Source organism: Gymnodraco acuticeps, unplaced genomic scaffold, assembly GCF_902827175.1.
Source record: "Gymnodraco acuticeps unplaced genomic scaffold, fGymAcu1.1, whole genome shotgun sequence".
In the NCBI taxonomy this organism is placed as follows: domain Eukaryota; kingdom Metazoa; phylum Chordata; class Actinopteri; order Perciformes; family Bathydraconidae; genus Gymnodraco; species Gymnodraco acuticeps.
Window position 1 is genome coordinate 3,629,587 of NW_022989843.1, and position 21,304 is coordinate 3,650,890.

At 38.0% G+C, this 21,304-nt stretch overlaps 2 protein-coding genes across 4 annotated transcripts; one reads left to right on the forward strand and one right to left on the reverse strand.

Annotated features, from left to right (window-relative positions):
• Positions 1-779: 779 nt before the first annotated feature.
• cdo1 (cysteine dioxygenase, type I) lies at positions 780-9,203 on the reverse strand. Its single transcript, XM_034237904.1, has 7 exons — positions 9,160-9,203; positions 7,171-7,232; positions 5,880-6,053; positions 4,632-4,709; positions 3,962-4,119; positions 2,757-2,926; positions 780-1,745 (listed from the first exon to the last, which is right to left on the reverse strand). The coding sequence occupies exons 2-7, from the start codon at positions 7,185-7,187 to the stop codon at positions 1,716-1,718; spliced, it is 627 nt and encodes a 208-aa protein (XP_034093795.1). The 5' UTR covers positions 7,188-7,232; positions 9,160-9,203; the 3' UTR covers positions 780-1,715.
• A 2,667-nt stretch (positions 9,204-11,870) lies between these two features.
• Positions 11,871-21,136, forward strand: ap3s1 (adaptor related protein complex 3 subunit sigma 1). Of its 3 annotated transcripts, XM_034238458.1 has the most exons (7): positions 11,871-12,183; positions 15,410-15,501; positions 16,234-16,345; positions 16,456-16,527; positions 16,762-16,869; positions 18,199-18,240; positions 20,299-21,136. In XM_034238458.1, exons 1-6 carry the CDS (start codon positions 12,115-12,117, stop codon positions 18,232-18,234), a joined length of 489 nt encoding a protein of 162 aa, XP_034094349.1. In that variant the 5' UTR covers positions 11,871-12,114; the 3' UTR covers positions 18,235-18,240; positions 20,299-21,136. The 3 variants fall into 3 exon arrangements, with proteins under 3 accessions (XP_034094349.1, XP_034094334.1, XP_034094343.1); XM_034238443.1 differs by lacking the exon at positions 18,199-18,240 and having other exon boundaries at positions 11,874-12,183; XM_034238452.1 differs by lacking the exons at positions 11,871-12,183; positions 18,199-18,240 and adding an exon at positions 12,607-12,730.
• The last annotated feature ends 168 nt before the right edge of the window (positions 21,137-21,304 follow it).

The following is a 21,304-nucleotide window of genomic DNA, read 5'->3' on the forward strand; positions in this document are numbered from 1 at the left end:
CTTGAAACAACAAACAATTAGATCTGATAAGCAACCATATGACTTACACTTTACCACTTATTTTGTCTATTCAAGTTAATGTAAAACATTACAAACTGTAGATGAACTTGTTTAGGTAAAATAAAAAGTGCACTGAGTGTTGTACAGTCTAGCTTGATATAAACAATGTATACAAGGGTAACGTTTCAGTATTTATAGTACAGTATAGTTTTACAGAGAACTGGAGCTTTGCATGTACACTCCCGTCTTCAATTGTGCCTTATCTTTCAAATTCATTCATTATACTTACACACCGAGTCAGTTCATACACTTGTTTGCATGTCAAGGAGATACAAATTGGAACAGACATCAGCTGAATAGCTGGTTCTTGAAAATGGTTATCAATGATCCAATAACATTATCTGCTTATTGGTCAAGTTAATCATCAATCAATATTAACCTCGTATCAAAGTACAGAGGGCAGCGCTTGCATTAGTTTGCCGGCTGAAACCAGACAGCTTATCTCTTGACAATTCGCTGCAATTTCCACATGACTCGAATATACTTTCATTGTCTATTAATCAACCATTAGGGGTTGCTAGCAAATATTTACTATATCAGTAAGAGGCACTGAAACAAATAAATGTAAATGTTTACACCCAGCATCTGACAGCAAAAGGCACACATGAATCATCAGCTGTTATTTTGGCTTTTGACAGTTTTCTCCAGGTGTACCAAACAAGCTCTTTGCATACAGACACTTATTACACAAACAGAAAAAAAATGACGACAACACAAAGTGCAGTTCTATGAAAGTGTAATGGTTTTATTGCGCTACAGTTATGGCCAGATTTATCTTTTACTGCATCACAGAAATCATTCATGCATTTGACAGTGCTAGGAGAGGCGCTATGCTGCAAAAATTACACACTATATAAATACAGCTACAAGTAAAATATGCCAAAATCCTGAGAAAAGGTATGAGCTTTATCTGAACATATTGTCTAATAATACAAAAGACTTGTTTAAAACTTAAGGATGAATACATTAAGAAGTAACACGGAAGCTCGCTGATTAAAAAACTCTTCCCCCGCAAATAAATTACAACCATCGCACTTTTAAAAACAACACAACTCTAAAGCTTTACATTTCTTTTTACCAAATGCAAACAAAACAAAAAAATGGGTACAATTTGAGATTTGCAACAGGTGTTAAGACAATTTTGAGTGGTATAAATTGACAGTAAATACAGCTATAAAAGTGCTCCATCGATAACAAAACTGTTGATTGCAGAAAACGTTTTTTTTTCTTCAGATAAAAATTAAACACTATAAAAGCAATATTTCCCCCCTCTTTGAAAAGCTAAAACTATACTCTTAGACTATGGGCCATAACTTTACAAAAGTGTGGTTACACAGGTCATGGATGAACAGGAATGTTGTTATTGGAAAAGGGTCTCCTCAGGCCCAGCAAACAAAAGGCAGATTCAATCCATGTCCAAGCCTATTCATGCATTCGTCCTGTGCTCATCAGTATTTGCCAAGCTCACACTGGGCAGCGATAAAGCCATTCTAATTACTGGGTTGTCCTTTTGAACCAGCCCGCTCCTGATTTTTTTTAAATGGGTTGTTTAGTGATAGTAGGTCCACATTTCGCTTCCCCAGCAGTTTTTCCTTGAAACAATTTCACAACATTGTCATTTTAAATGCGTGTGTCTTCATCATCAGGAGCGACCATTAGTTGTTCTCTTGTGAAACTGTGGTCTCCTGGAAAAAAGGGCAGAAACTAGTTAGACTAGGGTCAGGTCATTAGTCACTGAATAATAGTAATACATAGACTCACAAGTACTAAACTAAGCAAAAACAGAACTATTTCAAGTCAGTTTACACCATTAGACTTAAGATTTCAAAATTAATTCCAGCACAATTGGTCATGAATACGAAAGAAAAAAAAACCTCAGCCCACAACCAGAGTTGAGAGCGAGAGGCGTGTAGCGAGTTAAGTTCGTTGTGTGCTAACACTTACGTACTTCTACTATCTTATCTCCTCTGTTTGGTGTTGCAATCTAACGCAGAAACTTAACAGTGTTATGGTCAAAGTATGCAGGCAGAGGTCTTATTATTTCGGTGCTATTGTTTTACGTCTTTGTGCTGTTTTCATTTGCATGCCATTTTCAATTAATAACACAAGCATAATTTTTGTTGAAACTGCAGCAATTGGAACACATTTAATGTATATGTAATGGAAACTTCCAATTAAAAGCCTGAATCTTCAAGGGGTGCTGCTGTGATTTTCTGCAAACTAAGCCTAATGAGAGTAGCAAGACCGTATAAAAACGTCCCACTTCCTGCTCTTCAGGCAGGGAGGTGAGGAAGTTCAATTAACTGTCTGCACTGATCCTGTTTGTGGTGGCAATATGTGGTAACAAAAAAAACAACTTTATTACCGGCTTAGGGTTGAGACATTGTACATTAATGCAATCATCTATAGCACATGTGCATTAAGTATTTTATTTAGTTTGTATAAATTAATCTTTGTCTCTCTCTGTCCGGCTGTTGCTAACATCTAAAGCTATATATTTAGGCTGTTAGTGTTTGGCATGCAATGCTGTGATTAAAAACGTGTCAACAAGTCACATATTTAACTTGCCACATTAAGAGTCTCATAACTTCCACCTACAGAATTTACTTTGCAAAATGTAGGAATCCAAAGACCAAAACACCAACACACAACTTTTTAGTTACTTTAAATGTAAATAGTGATAAAAAGTTGCTTACAAATGGAGTTCTCTCCCCGTTTTTGCTCCAGAAGGTCATCTTGGCGATGTTCGTGTGCCCCGTCCGCTGGTCGAAGGTCTGGCAGGCCTGGAACGGGGGACAGTACAGGTGCAAACTGGCAGCGCACTCTGTGTGGCTGCCATTTTCCACACGATGCAGACCAATGGAGTCTAAAATATGCACAAACACACACAATTTAAAAACATACATTTAGACCACTGGAATGCTGTGAATTGAGGCTCACACAGAGGCACTTCCTGAGTGCTGCAACCAACAAACATCCCACCAGGGCTCTGCTGAGGGAAGCACTCCGTCAGCAGAGAGGTGGGGAGAGAAATGAATACTATTCATTGTAAAGTAAGAACTGGCTCCTAACTCCTCTGAGACCAGTTTGACATTATGTAACTGCAGAGGCTGGAAACTTTGCTGTAAAAAGTGCCACACAAATAACTCATTTGCACAGACATCTGACAGTGACAGAGATAATATATATTTCATCTGGGAAAGAAAATGAAGAGAGCTTTTGTTGTATTTACAAGGCATATAATGAGGGTTTCCTCATATTAAGCACCAGTTTCACACCTCGCCCTCACACAAACAAAGTATAATTAACATATTTTAAAAATGATGAATTAACAGGGTCTTAAAAAGTATTAAAAGTTGATAAATCAATTTAGCGGAAAAGAAGGCTATTAAAAAGTATTAAACGGCATTTTCCAAGGTATTACATTTTGTATCTTGTTTTCAATAAGTATATAAATTGTCCAAAGAGGTTGTATTCTACAGTGTGCCTGAATGTAATCATTGCGTAGGTGTGTAGTGTGATTCTGTGTAGTTTATTTATGGAATCCCGTTGGATTTGACGTCATCTGAACAGGACATCGCACGCTCACTGCTTGATAGCGCGAAGGTCCGTTTACGCCGGTTGTTAAACAACATCGTTATGGGGAAATGCAAGTTTGCGTCCAAATGGTTGGAAGACAAGGAGGAAAGACAATCAATACTGTATATAGTGAATGTGAGGTGTGTCACCAATGTAACCGGTTAAAACTCAAAGTGGCGATGAGGTCTTAAAATGTATGGAAAGGGTCTTAAAAAAGGTCTTCAGAGGTATTACATCTGACTTCAGGATTCCTGCATATACCCTGATTAACAATCAAGCCTAGTTAAAAGGATAGAAACACTATGTCTGTCTGGTTTCTCACCATTAATGTAAGCAACCGTGTTTTCCTGGAGGATTCTCTGTGACTTCAGGACCATTTCTCCTTTGGATTTATTCTCCGGCCAGTCAAACAGGGTCTCCTTCAGCTGACCCTGCAGCAGCTTCATAAAACAATGCGAGTCCGAGTGATCATGGATGCTACTGCAAATGGAAAAGATAAAAACAAGCATACAGTGTGAGATCCTTGTCATAACCTTTGGACTAAAAGCACCATTTTAAATCTGCCCTTTAAGGAACTTCTCAGATTCATTAGCAGGGTCAGGGCCAGTTCTCAGAATCTCTTCTTCTTGAGATATGAAATTCAAACTCTTCCTCCAGACTGACACATATTACTTTTATGATATAGGCTCAAAAGGAGCAACATGCAATAGATATCACTAAATAACATCTGTTTAGACAGCCTTTCCGTGGTAGAACATTGGACTCTCTTTATCTCTATTACTGTGAGACAATAATTTCCACAGAAAATCACTTGAATACACGATAGATTGTATAGCTCTATGCAACATGTATCATAGCTTTTCATTTGCAGTTATCGCTGAGATCTTGCTAAATAGCTAAACACAATTTGGATGTTATTGTATGATGCAATAAAATAAGCAACAATTGTGTTTGTGATGTCAACCCTCAATTTGCAGGTGGGAGCATCTCACCTGCCATGGCCTTCTCCCCAGCACAGAATCATGAGGTTGAATTTCCCGTTACCCTCGTCCACCAAGTTTCTTGTGTACCTGAAGAAGAGGACAGTGTTAAACAGGGAGATATAAAGTGCATAGAAAATGTCCCAAAGGAGTCCAGAGAAGAGGCGTTGTCAAACGTTTTACATTGAATGCTACTTCTCAATATTTTTTTAAATCATTTTTAGGACAAAGCTAAATCTCAATGTGACCAAGATTGAAACACTGATCTTTATTTGATTTAAATGTCCAATTTGCCAACATTTAACAGTTAACCTGTTGTAGGATTACTTATAATGGACAACTGTTTAATGTCCCCCGCACTAAATTCCTGCTGGACCTCACACTAACCGACAAGGTGATACTTCATGTTTTTTATTTATTTTATTTCCATACAGATAGCCCAATGATGTCATATAGGCCATTTTGCGTCCATGCTTATTCTGTAAACATTACTCTGCACGTTGTTGTGCTCTGTGTGATTCCGGCAGTCTCTACAAATGTTTTTGAGGCAGCTGCAGCTCCCTCGCGGACAACAGACAGTCATTCGGGTGTGTGTGTGTTCTCAGTGTTGATTGGATGGCACCCTCACCCTCCCTCCATTGACCCCTCACTGAAGCTATTCAAAGCGTTTGAGCACCCTATTTTTTTCTCCATTGCAGATTTAAACATTTAGAATTTAAAATAAACTGTTTTGTATAAGGTTGTCAGCCTAATGTAGGAGTAGTGTTCCTAAATAGACTGCATTCATATGAATTTGGCAGAAGTCGGGTTTTTCCTCTCTTTTATTCAAATACGATGTGACGAAATCTGCATTCTGCATGGAAACAATAACTTGTTTTTGTTCAAACATGAGCACGATTATTTTTTAAATATTGAATTGTTGTGAATGTGTTCAATTATTTGCAAACGTTATGAATAACCTTCTAACTTCACTATATTCGTCATGTCAAGGGCAGCTCCTACGTTTGTAGAGAACAGTCATCGTTGATTTGCAACAAAATCAAGATCAGATACAGACACACAATATTAACAAAAGTTTAAAAAAAAAATAATGTTAAAACAACATTTGGACTGGAGTAAAAGCATGAACACACTAGGCCAAGGCGACAGACAAGGCTACGAATCCACAGTGCAAAGTGCATCAGCATAATAAACGTGTTATATCTGATTAGTTAATGGCAGTCAAATATCATGAGCGTTAATAAACAATCACATTTGTACCTGTACTGGTCGAACTTTGCATGCTTCATCCAGTCCTGGGGGTTGCTCTCATATGCCTCCATTATATTTTGGACCTCCTCAACATTGATGTTGTCACTCTCGAAAATTTGATGCAGGATTTTTATCAGATCCTCCAACGATTCTGGCTTCCCCACCTCTGTGTGCTCCATCTCTCTGCAGGAAGTTATATTTTAGATATTTCACTTCAGTCAAAACAACAAGTCTGTCGCACCAACTTTGTGCGCTCGCTACTTTTTATAGGCTGGTGCCGCAATTTGGGGGAGAACTGGTTTTGGACTGTACCATTAGCTGCACAGCTACAGCACGTATTCTCATTTAAATATTTGTTTTCATGAGCACATAATGATATATGGAAAATATATGGATTAATTGTCATGCCAATCACACCGTATATATTATACATTATACATTTTATATTATATAACATATGCATTCATCTCACACATTAAGAACTTGGACTAATCCTTTTTGAGTCCACCACGTTGTCACAAATACAACCTCCCCCTTTCCCTCTCTCTCATTGAGGCATTTCCACAACAATAGATCTCCAGCCTCGTTTTGTGTGCCCTTTCCTCAGAAAACTCAAACAAGTGGGGATTTTGAAGGAAAAAAAAACGTGTTTTTTTTTACGTTTTGGCAAAAACAATATCATGGTTGCTGGCATTTAGCCTGTCTGGGTGGATATGATACATTTTTTTTGGAATGTAATCACCATTGTTTGCATTAGGTGATTATTTAATTATGACATTAATGTTGTAATGCATTAAGAAAAATATGTATTAAGTAGAACTTTAGGTTAAAACAGCCAAAGGAAAGAAGAAGGAAGAAGAAGGACAATGGGGAAGTGAATTATTAACACTGCAGATGCAAAAGGATTTACTTAATTTAAGACTTGTGTCCTTGTCACCCCACTTAAGAATGATTACATATTTAATTAAATGAAAAGGTCAAATAAAAACTACAAGGGGTTTCCCACTTTGAGTAAAACGTAACTGAAAAGTCACAGTTGACATTTAGGAGTAGCTGCTGCATTAAATATGTTTTTTATAACTCCAACAGTCCACCCATTTCATCTGAAGTCTCGGATCAGTAAACAACAAGAGGCAAATTGAGCAAATGCCTAAATGCTTGACTTAAAGGCTTCCTGTGCAAAGTACACATCTGTGTTCATACTTTAAGTGAATATGTGTCTTTGAGATAGACTTATCTACAAAAACAGAAACATATGCCTAAAACAGGGAGAGATGCTTCTGTCCATGTTTTCATATACCTCATCCTACAGTACATCCTCAGCAAGTCCTCGTCACAGTCTGGCAGTCAGTCCAGCTCTCTCTGTTCGAACAAAACCATCAATAATTTTTGTGAAAAATGCATTCATTCATATAAGTCTCACTGTTAAGAAAAACAACATGTCAGATGAAGCTTGTATGTAGTATATGTTATTGTGGATCATATGTGCTGCAGATTAAATGTACAAAGTGTTTGTTTTTGCGTGAAGCAGTGGCTGTACAACATATCAAATATCACTGAGCTCAGTTTCAACTTTGAGTACAACGTCTTGCTTACAGACACTTTGAAATACCTTTTTGAGAATGCAAAGTGACATACTTGAGTAGGAACAACACACTTCCCCCCCCGCCCCCCCCACCCCCATTTTATTTTCCAAGAAACAGATTAGTTAAATAAAAAAAATAAAAAATGGAGAATGTTCCTTCATCAGAAGTTTTTTCTCTGAGCTGCCACATCACCAACACCAAATGTGCTGTTGCTCCTCCTTGTGGCTACAACTCCAACCAACTTTATGGAGTACCATACAGTCTACAATATGTGTGGTACCAGTGAACTGAGATTTTGACTGATGCTCTGTTATGACAGTAATTCATATACATTGTCTTAATGGCAAATTACATATAATCTAGTTATTTGGTTTACATATTATTTCAAACAAGTGTATGCAGATTATTCCATCTCAAACTGCAATGACTACATCAGATAACATGTCTGCAAGATCTGGGAATCCTTATGGCTCAGTCACTGGTACTTTTTCATTTACAAAGCCATGTTGGATAAACTACCATCTTATATCTGCTCCCTGATCTCTCTGCGAATTGAAAGTACTTATTGCCTGAGATCGCATGCTGTGGTTTTATTAAATGTGCCAAGTGCTAGGACTGTCTTAGGGAAGAAAGCTTTTAGATGTGCAGCTCCACTAACATGGAACAGTCTGCAAAAAGAATGGAAAATTACCAAGCTAGTACCACTACATGTTTTTAAAGCTCGGTTGGATGCTACAAAATCAGATGCTGTTGGTACCTGTAGCTACATGTGGTTAAATATGTCAATTGTAATCCCTGTACATTTTGCTGTATGATGTCCTTTTGTTGTTCTGTTGTTTATGTTTTTATGTCTTCTTGTGGAACCTACTGCTGCAGGTCTCCCTTGAAAAAGAGATCATTGATCTCAATGGGATTTTACCTGGATAAATAAAGGTTTTGAATTGAATGGCATTTCTTAATATGAAATAAAACAATATTGCACTTGATTTTTTAATGGCTCCCAACAATTGAACACAGTTTCTATTTTGAGTTACTATTTCTCTTTTCCAAATGCTCTGTTTTGTTTCTATCTGCTAATGGTACTAATAACAGAACATCTATTGACTGGCAAAACCTATAAGCAAGTATCATATCCATAAATAAAGAACATCACTAACTATACTATACTACATTAGCATTCAAATTAATAGATGAAGAATACTCAAGTGTACTCCTAATGACTTAATTTTTCCTTATGATGCACTTTCTTGGTGGAAAAACAAAATTCTTACAGTCAATGCAAGTGTAAAGATCCAAGACAAAGAAGGCATAAAACAGCAAGGCTAAAATATTCAATAAAGACAGAAGTATATGAATAGGCAAATAACAAAAAAATCAGCAATGTAACTTATTTTGTTAACCCTGTAAGGCCCACTGTTGTAATTTTACAACATTACTTTAAGCTATCCTAAAAAAGTCAGTAAATGTTTTTTTTTTTTAAAGAATACATTTACATAGTCAAAAGGTCCTTTTGTTAAGCCTCACAATGCTATTTGTTAAGACCACTGTTAAGATAGCGGAAAAGGTAGGACCCAAATGCAGACTACAAAAAAGGTAAAAGGTCTAGAAACAAAAGCGAGCTTTATTTAAAAGCTGATAAACAAAAACATGGCATGAATCGAAAACATAGATAGCACAAGGTAGCATAAACACACAAAACTGACCGTGACCAACATGGAGGGAGACGGGAGACAAACAATGAACCGACAAGGGAACGCAGGAAAAGACAAGACTAAATACAGAGAGGGGTAATCACGGGACAAGAAACAGCTGGGCAGGGGAGGTAGAAACACAAGGGCAACAGGTGAACATAATTAGACAATCAGACACAGGAGGAAAAACACAGGAAGGAAGACAAGAGACAGGGAGAACAGAATTACAAAATAACACCCAAAACAAGACAGTCTAAACTAAAAACGTGACATAACATTATGATCGTGACACTATTGGGTAGTACATGTGTTTATAGGTCCTGCCCTCTGGCCATACACTCACAAAACTTCAGAATCTTCAAACGAGCAACATCTCTTTGTTTTATTGGACTGGATTTGTCAGATTCAAGGAAGTAAAATGCCTAAAAAAAATGTTGTTGTGATTATTACAATGTATAGAACATGTACATATTTAGTTGTTGTGGAATACATCACATTTGATTTTGAGCAGCTTATGTCTATGTTGTAATATTACAACACAGTGTGCACTTATTGTAAGTCGCTTTGGATAAAAGCATCAGCTAAATGTTGTTCACATATGGAAATAAAACACTAATAGAAATATAATGTCTTTGATAATTCACTATAACTAAGTTCTAAATGTGTCCTCTGTTAAGATTTTGAATTAAGACCAGAATTGAATAAATTAATACATTATTTCTGATAAAAGAATGTGAAATGATATCTGTAGCAATATTGTAAACTCTACTTGTATCTTATCAGTTAATTAATTACAAAAATACATTTAACTCTGGTTCTGGCAGAAACAGTTCTTTCTGAAATGTTTTGGGAAACTTGGATGTATCCCTTTCAGTATGATAATTAGCCTGTTAGCATTAGCCAGACAGCATTGTGTGACTTGTTGAATTGGTTTACCTGCATGTGTGGGTGTAGGTATTCCTTTTATTGTGATACAAGGCTAAGCCAGTTAGTATTGTGTGAGTGACTCAAGTGTACAATGCAAATAGGATTCAGATACTTGTTGCATCGGGACACCTGGAAGGGGGTGGTGCATGCATTCCTTTTAGTATGAAAATAGGCTAAGCCAGACAGAATGAACACTTGTCCCACCACCCTATCTATTCCTTCAGGTAATCTAATACAATATAATAAGCATATGTATTATTGATACATATTTCTTAATTACTTTTTCCATTTCAGAATGGGACCAGCAAAGAGAAGTCCTCAATTCAGTGTGCAGGATGTGATTGCTGCCATCCAAAACGGAGAAAGTGAGTTTGAGTTGTAATCAGAGGACGTGACTTTGATGTGTACCAAGGCAGTGTCAATGGGATACGAGCCAAGTCTGAACTTGGATTGTCAGGTGATGTTGTGATGAAGCTTGCCTCCACGCTTCCAGAAGGTCAGAACTATAGATTTACGCAGACAACTACTTCACCTGTGTCCCATTGGTAGTGAAGCTCCTTGATCGTGGAATTCGTTATGTGGGAACAGCCAGGCAGGTGCGCTTACCCAACTGTAACCTTGAAGAGGAGAAGAGCTTGAAGGAAAAAAGGGAGAGGAAGCTTTGACATCCGAGTGGAGGCCAACCACAACATCTGTGCTGTCAAATGGTATGACAGCAGAGCGGTCACACTTGTGTCATCCTTTGCTGGACCAGAACCATGAAGTCCCGACGCTGGTACGTGTACATCTTCTGGCACACCATCATCCTTGCCGTGATCAAAGCCTGGCTCCTCTGCAACAGGAGACAGTTTCAGGCAGATCTAGCATCCTCTCTCATCCTGGTAAGAATGCATTTCTGCTATTTGTCGTTTGTAGTAGTTTTAAAAAAAAATATTTCACTCAAATATTTTTGACTTGTATCCTAATGTATTTTTAACATGTATCTTGATTGATTCTGTTCTAATGAGGTGAACACAACTCCTCTGAAAACACCAAAGAGAGGACGACCATCTTCAGAAAACGGGAGCCCAGCAGCGACAGTGACATCAAGGAGCCCGTTGAATGCTCAGAAGAGACCATCCTCAGGTGATGGGAGTCCACCAAACGGGGCCCCATCCAAGAGATCACATCCACTGGATGTACGCAAGGACCTAGTGGCACATTTCCCAGGGAAGACCAAGAGAGGAAGCTGTAGACACTGCAGTAAAGGGTACACAAACACCCAATGCACCAAGTGTGATATCCGTCTGTGCTTTTCTGACGACAGAAACTGTTTTTTGGACTACCATATTCATATTCAATAAATAACTATTCATACAAAATATGACTGATGTGTGATTATTATGCATGCTATATACTGATATAGGGCTAAGCAATCAATCCTGCAAATCAACCCTTAGTTGTTCAATATATTTATTCAGACAATGTGAGTAGAAATACAGGAATTCTGCTCCCACCTATGCCCAACGTTGCAATATTACAACATTTCCCTAAAAACGTACCAAAATGTGACATTTTCGTCAAAACAAGATGCTGATCTATTAAAAAAAATTAAAGGAAAAGAAGAAAGCCAAATAAAAACAAAACACTAAATCTTTGTCAAAACACAAGAAATCGAGACACCGTTGAACGAAATATGTTTTTGGTATAACGCCACCCCATGGATGATGCGAGTATGACTCTTTGAAATAAGAAAACAAACTGATTTTCCCTCTTCGGCGAGAAGCGCGTTTCGGCATAGATTTGAGCCTTTCCGGCCGCCGTAGCAGGAGGAGGAGAGCATGACTGGTCCTTTGACGTGGAATATTTCCGTAAAGAGACGATGGAGGAGTAGCAGCGTGTAGCTCAAAAGCTATCCCGTATTAACCTTAAATCGAGACAGGATTTAGCCCTGAATCCCACTCGGACCTGGGTTAACGGCGGGAGTTAACAGACCAGACTTTTCAGTCTTTCCCAGACTGACCCTTTCTGCTCCCCACCTCCCTTAGCTCAGCTTCAATCATGATTAAAGCCATTTTAATATTCAACAACCATGGGAAACCGAGGCTTTCTAAATTCTACGAGCATTATGTGAGTAACATGTGATCTATTGATATATTGTATTGTTTGTAAAAGGTTGTGGTAGGCGGAAGTGAATTGCAAAATTCAAACTGCGGCTTTTAGGATACTTTGTTTAATGTTCTCTTATAATGTAAACCAAGGCAGGTGTAGCTATAGCTTTAAGATGCATTCATGCTAACTGTTTGAATGGCAATGTGTGTAGCCTACTTTACAACCCCGGCCCTCGATAAGCTGTTGTTTCTTACTGACCCTATTGAAAAACATGTATGAATCATGCTGTCCTTCTTAAAATATGAATAATTAAACGTGTGCAAGCCGAAGCGAGGCTATCATGTTCCTGCCGAGCTTGTCTAAACTGGATTGTACCCACTTCTCATGTTAAACCCAGTTGTTGGGGATGAACACATTGCATTGAGTTCGCTCTGTTTGTGTCACATGACTTTAATAACGCCCTTGTGAGTGTCCCGTGCTCACTGCAGCCTGTTCAAATAGCTGTATCCATTCACTCGAGGTGTAATATAAAGTGACCTGCCTGATCTGACCGGAAACCATGCAGGTAGCAACTAACAGCTTATGTAATATGCTTTGTCGGCTAGCTGTTTTGGCTTGTTTTCATAATTGTATTTTTATCTTAAGGTTGGCTACATGCCCCTTCTCTAATATGTGTGCTGCAATAGCAAGGCAACTTAGATCAAGAAACTCAATGAGTAGTTGGCAACTATATTTTTTGATTCACTTTTCAAGCAAAAATGCTAAATATCTGCAGGCACCAGCTTCTACAATGAGAGGATTGGGGTCTCTTTGAGGGAAACAAACTTGCTACATTAAGTGCTGTGCTTAAGTTACATTTAGAAGTACCTCTATCTCCTGTTACCTATTACATCTACTTAACTATTAATAGACTACTCATTTATTACTACATTTATTTGATAATAAAACTCATTGGTTATTTTGCAGATATAGGTAAGGTGAGTAATAAAAAAGTATCCACAAATACATTATGATAGTACATCAGTATAAAGACTATTTCAGATTGCATCAAACCTGTACCAGCTGCAACATTAAAATGAGGAGTTATGCTCAGTTATAGTCCATTATTATCATATATTATTCTGAAATGAGCCACTCTGCTAAAGTATATTTTACGTTTTATATATGTGTTAATGCTAATACTTTTTAATGGAATGTCAATAAAACAGCGGAAATGCCTACCAAATCTTCCCAGAGAATGATGTGACATCTTCCAATTGCTGTTTTTTGTCGGACAATCTGTACAAAACACAACATAAGAGCAAAAAGGCCAGCGGGGGCCAGCAACTGTTTGGCACTGCTGCCTCTCCAATCACTCAAACCACTAATCAATAATTGAGAAATAGTTTCCGATCTAGCCTTTGGACAGCAGGTCGGGGGAAATGAAGACATTCAACTGTCACCTTTGGCTCGAAGAAACATTTCTTTAGATTTTATAGGGAACAAAAGACTCCCACAGTCTTTTGTTCTTGTTGTTGACCCTTGGGATTAAACCCTAGGCATGTCTACAGCTCTAAAAACTATACATTTAAGAGCAATCCTACTCTCTTCACTGGAAAACTCAAAGCAAAAACAGCATTGATTCATTTAGGAAGTCCCTGTATATATTTGTTTGGAAGCAGATGTATGTATTTGTACTTCAGTAGGATACATTGTATTTGATTAAAAGAAGGCCATGTAGACGCCATCTGTTATATTCAACGTTGACGTGTCAGATTACTGGCCAGCAGGGTATACATCACACATGGCTGTGAAAACTGTTAGCAGTCAGTTTAAATACTATGTATGTCATTAGCTCGTAGTGTTGAATGGGCTACAATGGTTAATATAAAGTAATGTATACTGAACGTGACAATATTAGAGCTTCACATCTTTTTGTCAGCCTATGTATTCACAGGCTTTAATCCTACTATTGAGTGTTCATAAACACTACATAACATTACATAGTATCATAGAGGAGATGGTTTAAAATACACTATAATGTAGTTGTCAACATCTAAACCACAGTTTTTATAATATAAAATGCATCTTATTAGTAGTGATTATAGCTTACTTATACTGTACATTCATAAACACATACCAATACCTTACATCAGCTTACAACTACATTATAGTATGTTATACGGTTTTACAATCATTTTTTTCTGGGTGTTTATGGGACAGCTTACAGGAAAGATTATTGGGGTATAACAAGAGGGGTGTATAACGTAGCAACAGTGGGGGATGTTGTGCCTATATATGTATTTTATCAATAAGGCCGTCTGTATTCCCTTAAATTAAATATAAAATCTCTCCCACAATGACATCAGTGAAGTTGGATGTTACTACTATTAAAACCTTGCCATAACTTGGAAAGGAAATGTGTGAGTTCAGTAAAATGATCCAGAGGAAGTTGTGATAGTTCTTTATAACCCTTAACACCCGAAGCATCTCAATGAGAAGTTTAAAAGCTGCTGTATCCTTCAACTGTGAGCACTGTTTCCCTGCTAGTCCCATGCAACAAGTCACATGACCAATACAGCCTTCCAGCCAGCTGCACAGCAGACGGCCTCTCATCTCCTTCTGCTCACTGAACTGTTGCACCCCGAGAGGACATTAGCACCCAAGGGTGAGGCTGACTCAGTGTTAGAGCTTCCCACGACAACATTAACCACCAACTCCCTCTGATTTATTATTTCAATGTTTTATAGTCCCATATGCTCAGTCCCATATGTTTTGCATGTTTATCGCATGGTTTTTTCTGGTCCTCAAGTGTGCATTTTAATTTTATTTGTATCAACTAAAAGAAACCATAAAACTGGATGAAAATGTCATCTGGTTTTTCTTGCATGGGACTTTGGACCCCTATTAAGTCAGTACATCTTCAACTGTTGGTCCTCTCTTTAAACCTTTTGTGGTTGTAAAAATGGCCAAGGATGTTTGCGGTTTTACAGAATCCATTAGCAAACAATAAGATGAGCCTGCATTGGTTCAGTTTGTGCAATGACATCAGTGACTGCATAGCCCTAGGGTATTTTAGATATGACAAGAGGATGGTTAGTATAACAATCATGTTTTTTCACTCAAAACTAATACATTCATTCAAGAAAAAGAGAGGGAACCATTATTTTCAGGCCAACTCTGGCAGCAATTTAGTGCACTAACATCGCATTATTTACAGTCATTTCTTTATTTAACAATCTATGATTTCTCGTTCCTCCTGCAGAATGAAGACACAGAGCAACAGATCATCAGGGAAACTTTCCACTTGGTCTCGAAAAGAGACGAGAACGTCTGTAATTTCCTTGAAGGTGGAATGTAAGTATGCAGCAACAGTAGATACGCATGTGACCGTGTCTGATTGGGAGTGGAAGTAAATACTCAAGTATACCATGTTCTCGAATGCAGCATCACAGGGATTCATTTCACACAATAAAGGAAAGCTCAAAGGGCTTTACGAATGATGATAAGCAAAAGAACAGTGTTTGTTTAAAGTTCATCTATCATTCATGATGGAGGAACCAGCAAGGTGTCGTTTTACTTGGGGAAACGTCACTGCTCACGCTAAATATTGCACACTTACCCTGTCTTTTGCTTGAAATACTACCAGGTTTGTTAACCATTTAGAGAACTACTGAGTATTATCACAAACACTTAAAATCCCTTCACCTTTCCCCTCTGGTTTTTAAACAGGATTAGGGGCGTTACAACATTTTCTGTGGCTTAAACCCTTGTAGTGATTTCTCCCAGTCACTGAGGTCTTATCAAACCCGTGAATAGATTAGCATTAACTTTCATATCTTCTCTCGTTAATATATTATATGTCTTATCTTTATATATGTTGACTCATGACCAAAAACATCCTGTTGTTTCTCTTCCAATGTTCCTGTACCATAACATGTTTACACCACATTATGACACAGACACATATCTTATGTAAATGTTCTCTAGTTCGTGATTGATGTGTCAGTGTATTTTGTGTTTTAGATGTATTTTATGTATTCATTCAGGACAGGTATTGATGTGATGCTTCTGTATCATGTGTTTCAGGTTGATTGGAGGATCAGACTACAAACTGATCTACAGACACTACGCCACTCTCTACTTTGTCTTCTGTGTGGACTCATCAGAGAGTGAACTAGGCATTTTAGACTTAATCCAGGTACAGGCCCAGAAGACAACAGAACAGTGTTGTCATGTATGTCATTTCAGTGTGTTGATTGGTATATTTCTGTGTTACAATCGATGGCATTGTATTCTTTGTATTTCCAGGTATTTGTGGAAACGCTGGACAAATGCTTTGAGAATGTCTGTGAGCTTGACTTAATTTTCCATGTAGACAAGGTAAGAAATGCCTCTTTATGATGTCAACTATATATAATGCTTACATGTTTGATTATCAAAGTAGCTGTAAAATTGAGCCTGAGTTATTATTTTTTCACTGTTGTGAAACTAATCAGATTTTCAGCAACTTCCCTGATTTTATAATTGAGCAATGTGCACATCATCGGTTTGTCAAACCACTTTTCATTGGGTGATGTTGCAAGCATCAAATCACTGACATTTTCCTTTTCTCAGGTCCACAACATTCTGGCGGAGATGGTGATGGGCGGGATGGTCCTGGAGACCAACATGAACGAAATCATCATGCAGGTGGATGCCCAGAACAAGATGGAGAAGTCTGAGGTAAGCCTAGTCATTTCTGTCTGCTGTATGTATGACGTGACCCTCCCTCCTTTACTCCCCGCGCTATTGTATACAGTTTGCAGGCATGTGTGTATGCTGCACCCTGCATGCTTCTCTCCTGTGACCTTGTGGATGCTCCCTAACTATTATTGAGTGTTTCTGCTTTTTCGGCCACTCCTCTCGCTGCTGCACCGCTCTCAGCACAGGTCAAGACTCAACATATCCTCTCCTGTATTCCTCAGTATTACATACAGAATCACATCCATCACTTTTCTCATTATTATGGACACTTAACTCTACGATTATCAATAACATCATTTGACATTTATCCATGGAATATGGAATATGGAATGTTCTTTTATTGTTTCAGAGCATAATGTGGATTTTATTTATTGGAGTAAATGCTTTTCCAATGTTTTGTTACATCTATGTAAGTCAGTGTCCTTGCTCTGATATTTGTTCTTTGCAAGGACATTGCTTTGCTTTCCATTCAGCTTCTGCTAGCGGATAAACATTCGTTTATTTCAGTTTGAATCAGACAGACAGCCAGAGACAATTTCATGAAGTCATTTCTGATTTTGCATAATGTGGATTTAGGCTCTGATGGGCCTTAAAGTGAACTGCACTAATGATTTGGCCTTGTTTTTAAATTCCTTACAATGCACTGAAATTATGTCTAAACATCCAGGCAACATTTTTGTGCCGACACAACCTTGTCAAAGTTTGTATCTTGTTGTTAACACGACAAAGTGAAGGGTGACATTGTACCTTATTTTAACTGACTGACATCAATTGCGTGCGATAACATTTGAATTTAAGTTCACGTGTTCACAAAGAACACTTTTAGATTAATCTGACCTGCATTGTGTGCTTTTAACGTCAGAATCTTCTTTTTGATCGATGTTCTGTAAGCAGAGTCTTTTACTGTTCTACAATCATCAGAGCTGCTCTGCCCCTCCCTCTTGGACCTACCCTAGACCGCAGTGTGTGTGTTTCACACTGAGGCTTTCATTTCAAATGACATTGTCCATTTATAGGGCAGTGTCTGGAGAACAAAGAAGGAGCTGTTCTCCTTCCAGACTGGCAAAGACTGATTACTCGGCATTAGGGTTTTTTCATTAAACTTTTCTCAATTAATATCTTTTTTTCTATCTTTCATTGTGGGAAAAGCTTCAGATCAATATTGTCTTTAAAGATGTGGTCTATGATAGGTCCTATCACTTTTTTCTGTGGAGATAAACTGTAATTACTTTAATCTGCTTTAACATTCCTCATTCCTCTTTTTTCCTGACCCTGTCTAGTTCTTTCCATTCTTCTCTCTCTTTACAGACGTTTATCTTTCAGTCTACAAGGCAGGACAGGTAGACACAGGTACTGCTAAATTTACAACCAAGTACTTTAACCTTAACTGAAGTTTACTTCCCCCTCCCCCGGAGTCTCACCATACGGCCCTCCATGTTACAGCAAACTGACGTCACTAACATACAGTAGGAATCTTTTATGGCAGACCCAAAAATGTTGCCACTGGTGAATGTAATAAGTGGTGGACTACCTCCTGCAAACAAGCTGACAGTATAATGCAATCATATACAACAGATTGCTTTGGAGCACTTTGTACAGTTGCACTGCTCCGGGAAGATAACTTCTGAAGCTTTACAGCATTACATGTTGTAGGGTGTAACTATTATATTGTTCCCCCACTGTAGTTTCAAGGAATGTGAAACTGGCAGCCTAGAGAGGCTATATAACTTTGTGTATTTAGAAGCTTCTTAAACAGCATTGAAAGGCCATTTTCTAAAATGATCTTCTGAATTCTTTAACACAGCTTTTGAACAAGTTAATAACTAGCTGTAACTACATATTGACCTTACAAACACCAGAGGGTATACCGTTTCTGATTATCTTGGCTAAAAAACAAATAAGCGTATTAACAAGATTGATTTACTTTTTCCTATATATTCAACAATAAAACTAGATGTTCCTTTTGTTACACTAGATTTGTTCCCATTTATTTTCCTTTTGCTCCAGTATTCCTCACAGACAAAAGATGGGGTACAGCTCGAGCCTTTAATACGGCTATCTGATGTACATAGAGCGGAGAATCAAGCCATTGTCCTGTGTTTCCCAGCTGGTGTTACTAGTTCTGTACAAATCAGTCACACAGCGTTTGATTAACAACCCACTATCATGGACTTGGAAAGTAAGTCTTTAGGCTACTATGTGAGGAAAAAATAATCTGGAGTCTGACTCCTGAATACTGAACCTACGTGCTGGATCAGCATTCCTCTTGGTTAACGCTACGGTCATCTTTCCTTCGAACACAAGTCTCCTTGATTCTTGGCAGAGGAAGGAATGCCCTATAAGACAAACGGTCCATTGAAATCACCTTGTGAAAATAAGTGAAGTGGATACATCTAAATTCCAGACATGCTTTCCTTTTGGGTCATATCTCTAAGTGATTTATGAGGTGTTCCTAACCGAGGCAGTGAGAGAACATACAGTTCTCTGTGGTTTGAGCCGTTTGGTGATTTTTGGGTCTGTCTGCTAAAGATTCAGATGGGGGATCTCTAACTGCAGTGATTCTCAAATGCCTGCTCACACATGAGACGAAAACATCAAATCTTTCACTCTCCACAGATGTTTTTAATTGTTCTAAAAAGCTTGATGCTTTACTTAAAACTGCTTAATTGCTCAGTTTCACTTTGAGATTCATTGTGTTAGTGTAGTCCCTGAGAATAGATTTCCCATTGTAGTTTATAACCTCCTCATGTCATCGGAATGTAACACTAACATTCTAGCAACTCTATTCACAAAACTGTATTTAGATAGTTAAAGTTATGTGTGGCCAAAAAATATTTCAGCCCACTAGAAGTAGAGCATCACCTGCAGTATTATTATGGTTAATATAATGTTGACACACGTTCTATACATACCTATCTATCCAAACATCATTTCCGTCTTCATATCCAAATCCATTTTTCTGCTTTACCCAATTCTCTCCTTGTCTTTGTACCCTTCTCGGTCCTCAAGAGTCCGGTGGGTTCACTTTCCAAGCTATGCTGCCTTTTGTCCAATTGATGAATGTCCAGCAGTGATCAGCAAATCAAAATTCGGGAATGGTTTAGTACAGTGTGTCCTCACAGTGGATTCATAATTGGCTCTGGTTGTGGTGTAAATCATTGTAGAGCCATATAATGCATGTGCATATGAAGCTATGAAGGCATCTGAATGTACATTTGCACATAATGTCTGTCTTAGTAGCTGTCAGTGCTTTGCATTTTGTCAACAGTTGACTGTTTTTTGTCTAGTACTCTGGTTAGCACAGTGTGTCTGTCCGTGTGTGTATGTTCAATGTGCTATCGTGTGCAGCAAGTGTTAAAATGTACTGATTTCTATCTTTTCAACCCTCCATGTGTTTTGTGTGTATAGGCCGGTATTGCAGGAGCACCTGCTCGTGCTGTATCAGCTGTAAAGAACATGAACCTCCCGGAAATGCCCAGAAACATCAACATTGGTGACATCAGCATAAAAGTGCCAAATTTACCCTCCTTCAAATAGTGGCCGCGTTCCTGAAGCTGCAGATGTCAGCCAAGGTTTACCGTGATGCAATCTGTTTACCAAAACCTCAAATTGCTAACTTTTATCAAAACTTTACATTTTGAAGGTACTGTGTGATTTGACACTCCTTGTTTTGTGTTCTCTTTTTGTTTTTCCTATTAAAGAAAAAATGTTTTATGTGTGTTTTTTTCAGTTGGAAAGAAAAATGAAGTATTTATTTATTTGTGGTACATTCCTTCTGCCTCGCTGGAGGTTGGCACTTAAAGATCAGCTGCTACAGTTCAGATCTGTGTCAGTTTGTAACTGGAATTATTTCACTGACTCAAGTGTTTACTTAGAAGACAAAGTGTGGCAGGTGGTGAGGTTTTGGTACAGTCTCATTGGTTTGGTTATGGCAGACCAGAGAAATCAATCAATACAGGATAGGGCATGAAACTATTTCCAATACAAAATTGGAACAGGTCTGCTACAGTGTTGACAGTCATAAATATACAGCTTGTTTGTAAAATCAGTGCAAAGAATCTTATTATATTACAGTTATGCTGTGTGAAAGAAATATGGATATATATGCTGAAATTTTTTTCTCTTTTCTTATCTGTATGAACAAACCTTTTTAAATGATTTATCATGTCTCTTGATCTTAATTTTAAACTGTGCATGAATTTTTTTTCCCTCTTCTTTTTCAACATAATAAACTGTCGAAACCCAACCTTTGTGTTTGCCTTTTTTATCATTACTATAATCTTACATTGCCAATTGTTCTTTAATACAGTAGCACTGCCATAGGTGCATCATGCCAGTACATTTTCACTCTGTTATTATACACGCACATCTGCCCCTTCCTTCAGACTTCCTTACAGAGCCCCTCCTCCAACAC

What these genes read in the sequence shown, in the direction of transcription:
- cdo1 (XM_034237904.1), bottom strand. An exon ending in TGGGGAGAAGGCCATGGCAG is followed by an intron (nt 4,120 to 4,631) that starts GTGAGATGCTCC and finishes TTCCATTTGCAG; the next exon opens with TAGCATCCATGATCACTCGG. An exon ending in ACGGGGAGAGAACTCCATTT is followed by an intron (nt 1,746 to 2,756) that starts GTAAGCAACTTT and finishes CCTTTTTTCCAG; the next exon opens with GAGACCACAGTTTCACAAGA.
- ap3s1 (XM_034238443.1), top strand. Translation starts at nt 12,115, where the DNA reads ATGATTAAAGCCATTTTAATATTCAACAACCATGGGAAACCGAGGCTT. An exon ending in CTAAATTCTACGAGCATTAT is followed by an intron (nt 12,184 to 15,409) that starts GTGAGTAACATG and finishes TTCCTCCTGCAG; the next exon opens with AATGAAGACACAGAGCAACA. An exon ending in ACAAGATGGAGAAGTCTGAG is followed by an intron (nt 16,870 to 20,298) that starts GTAAGCCTAGTC and finishes TTGTGTGTATAG; the next exon opens with GCCGGTATTGCAGGAGCACC.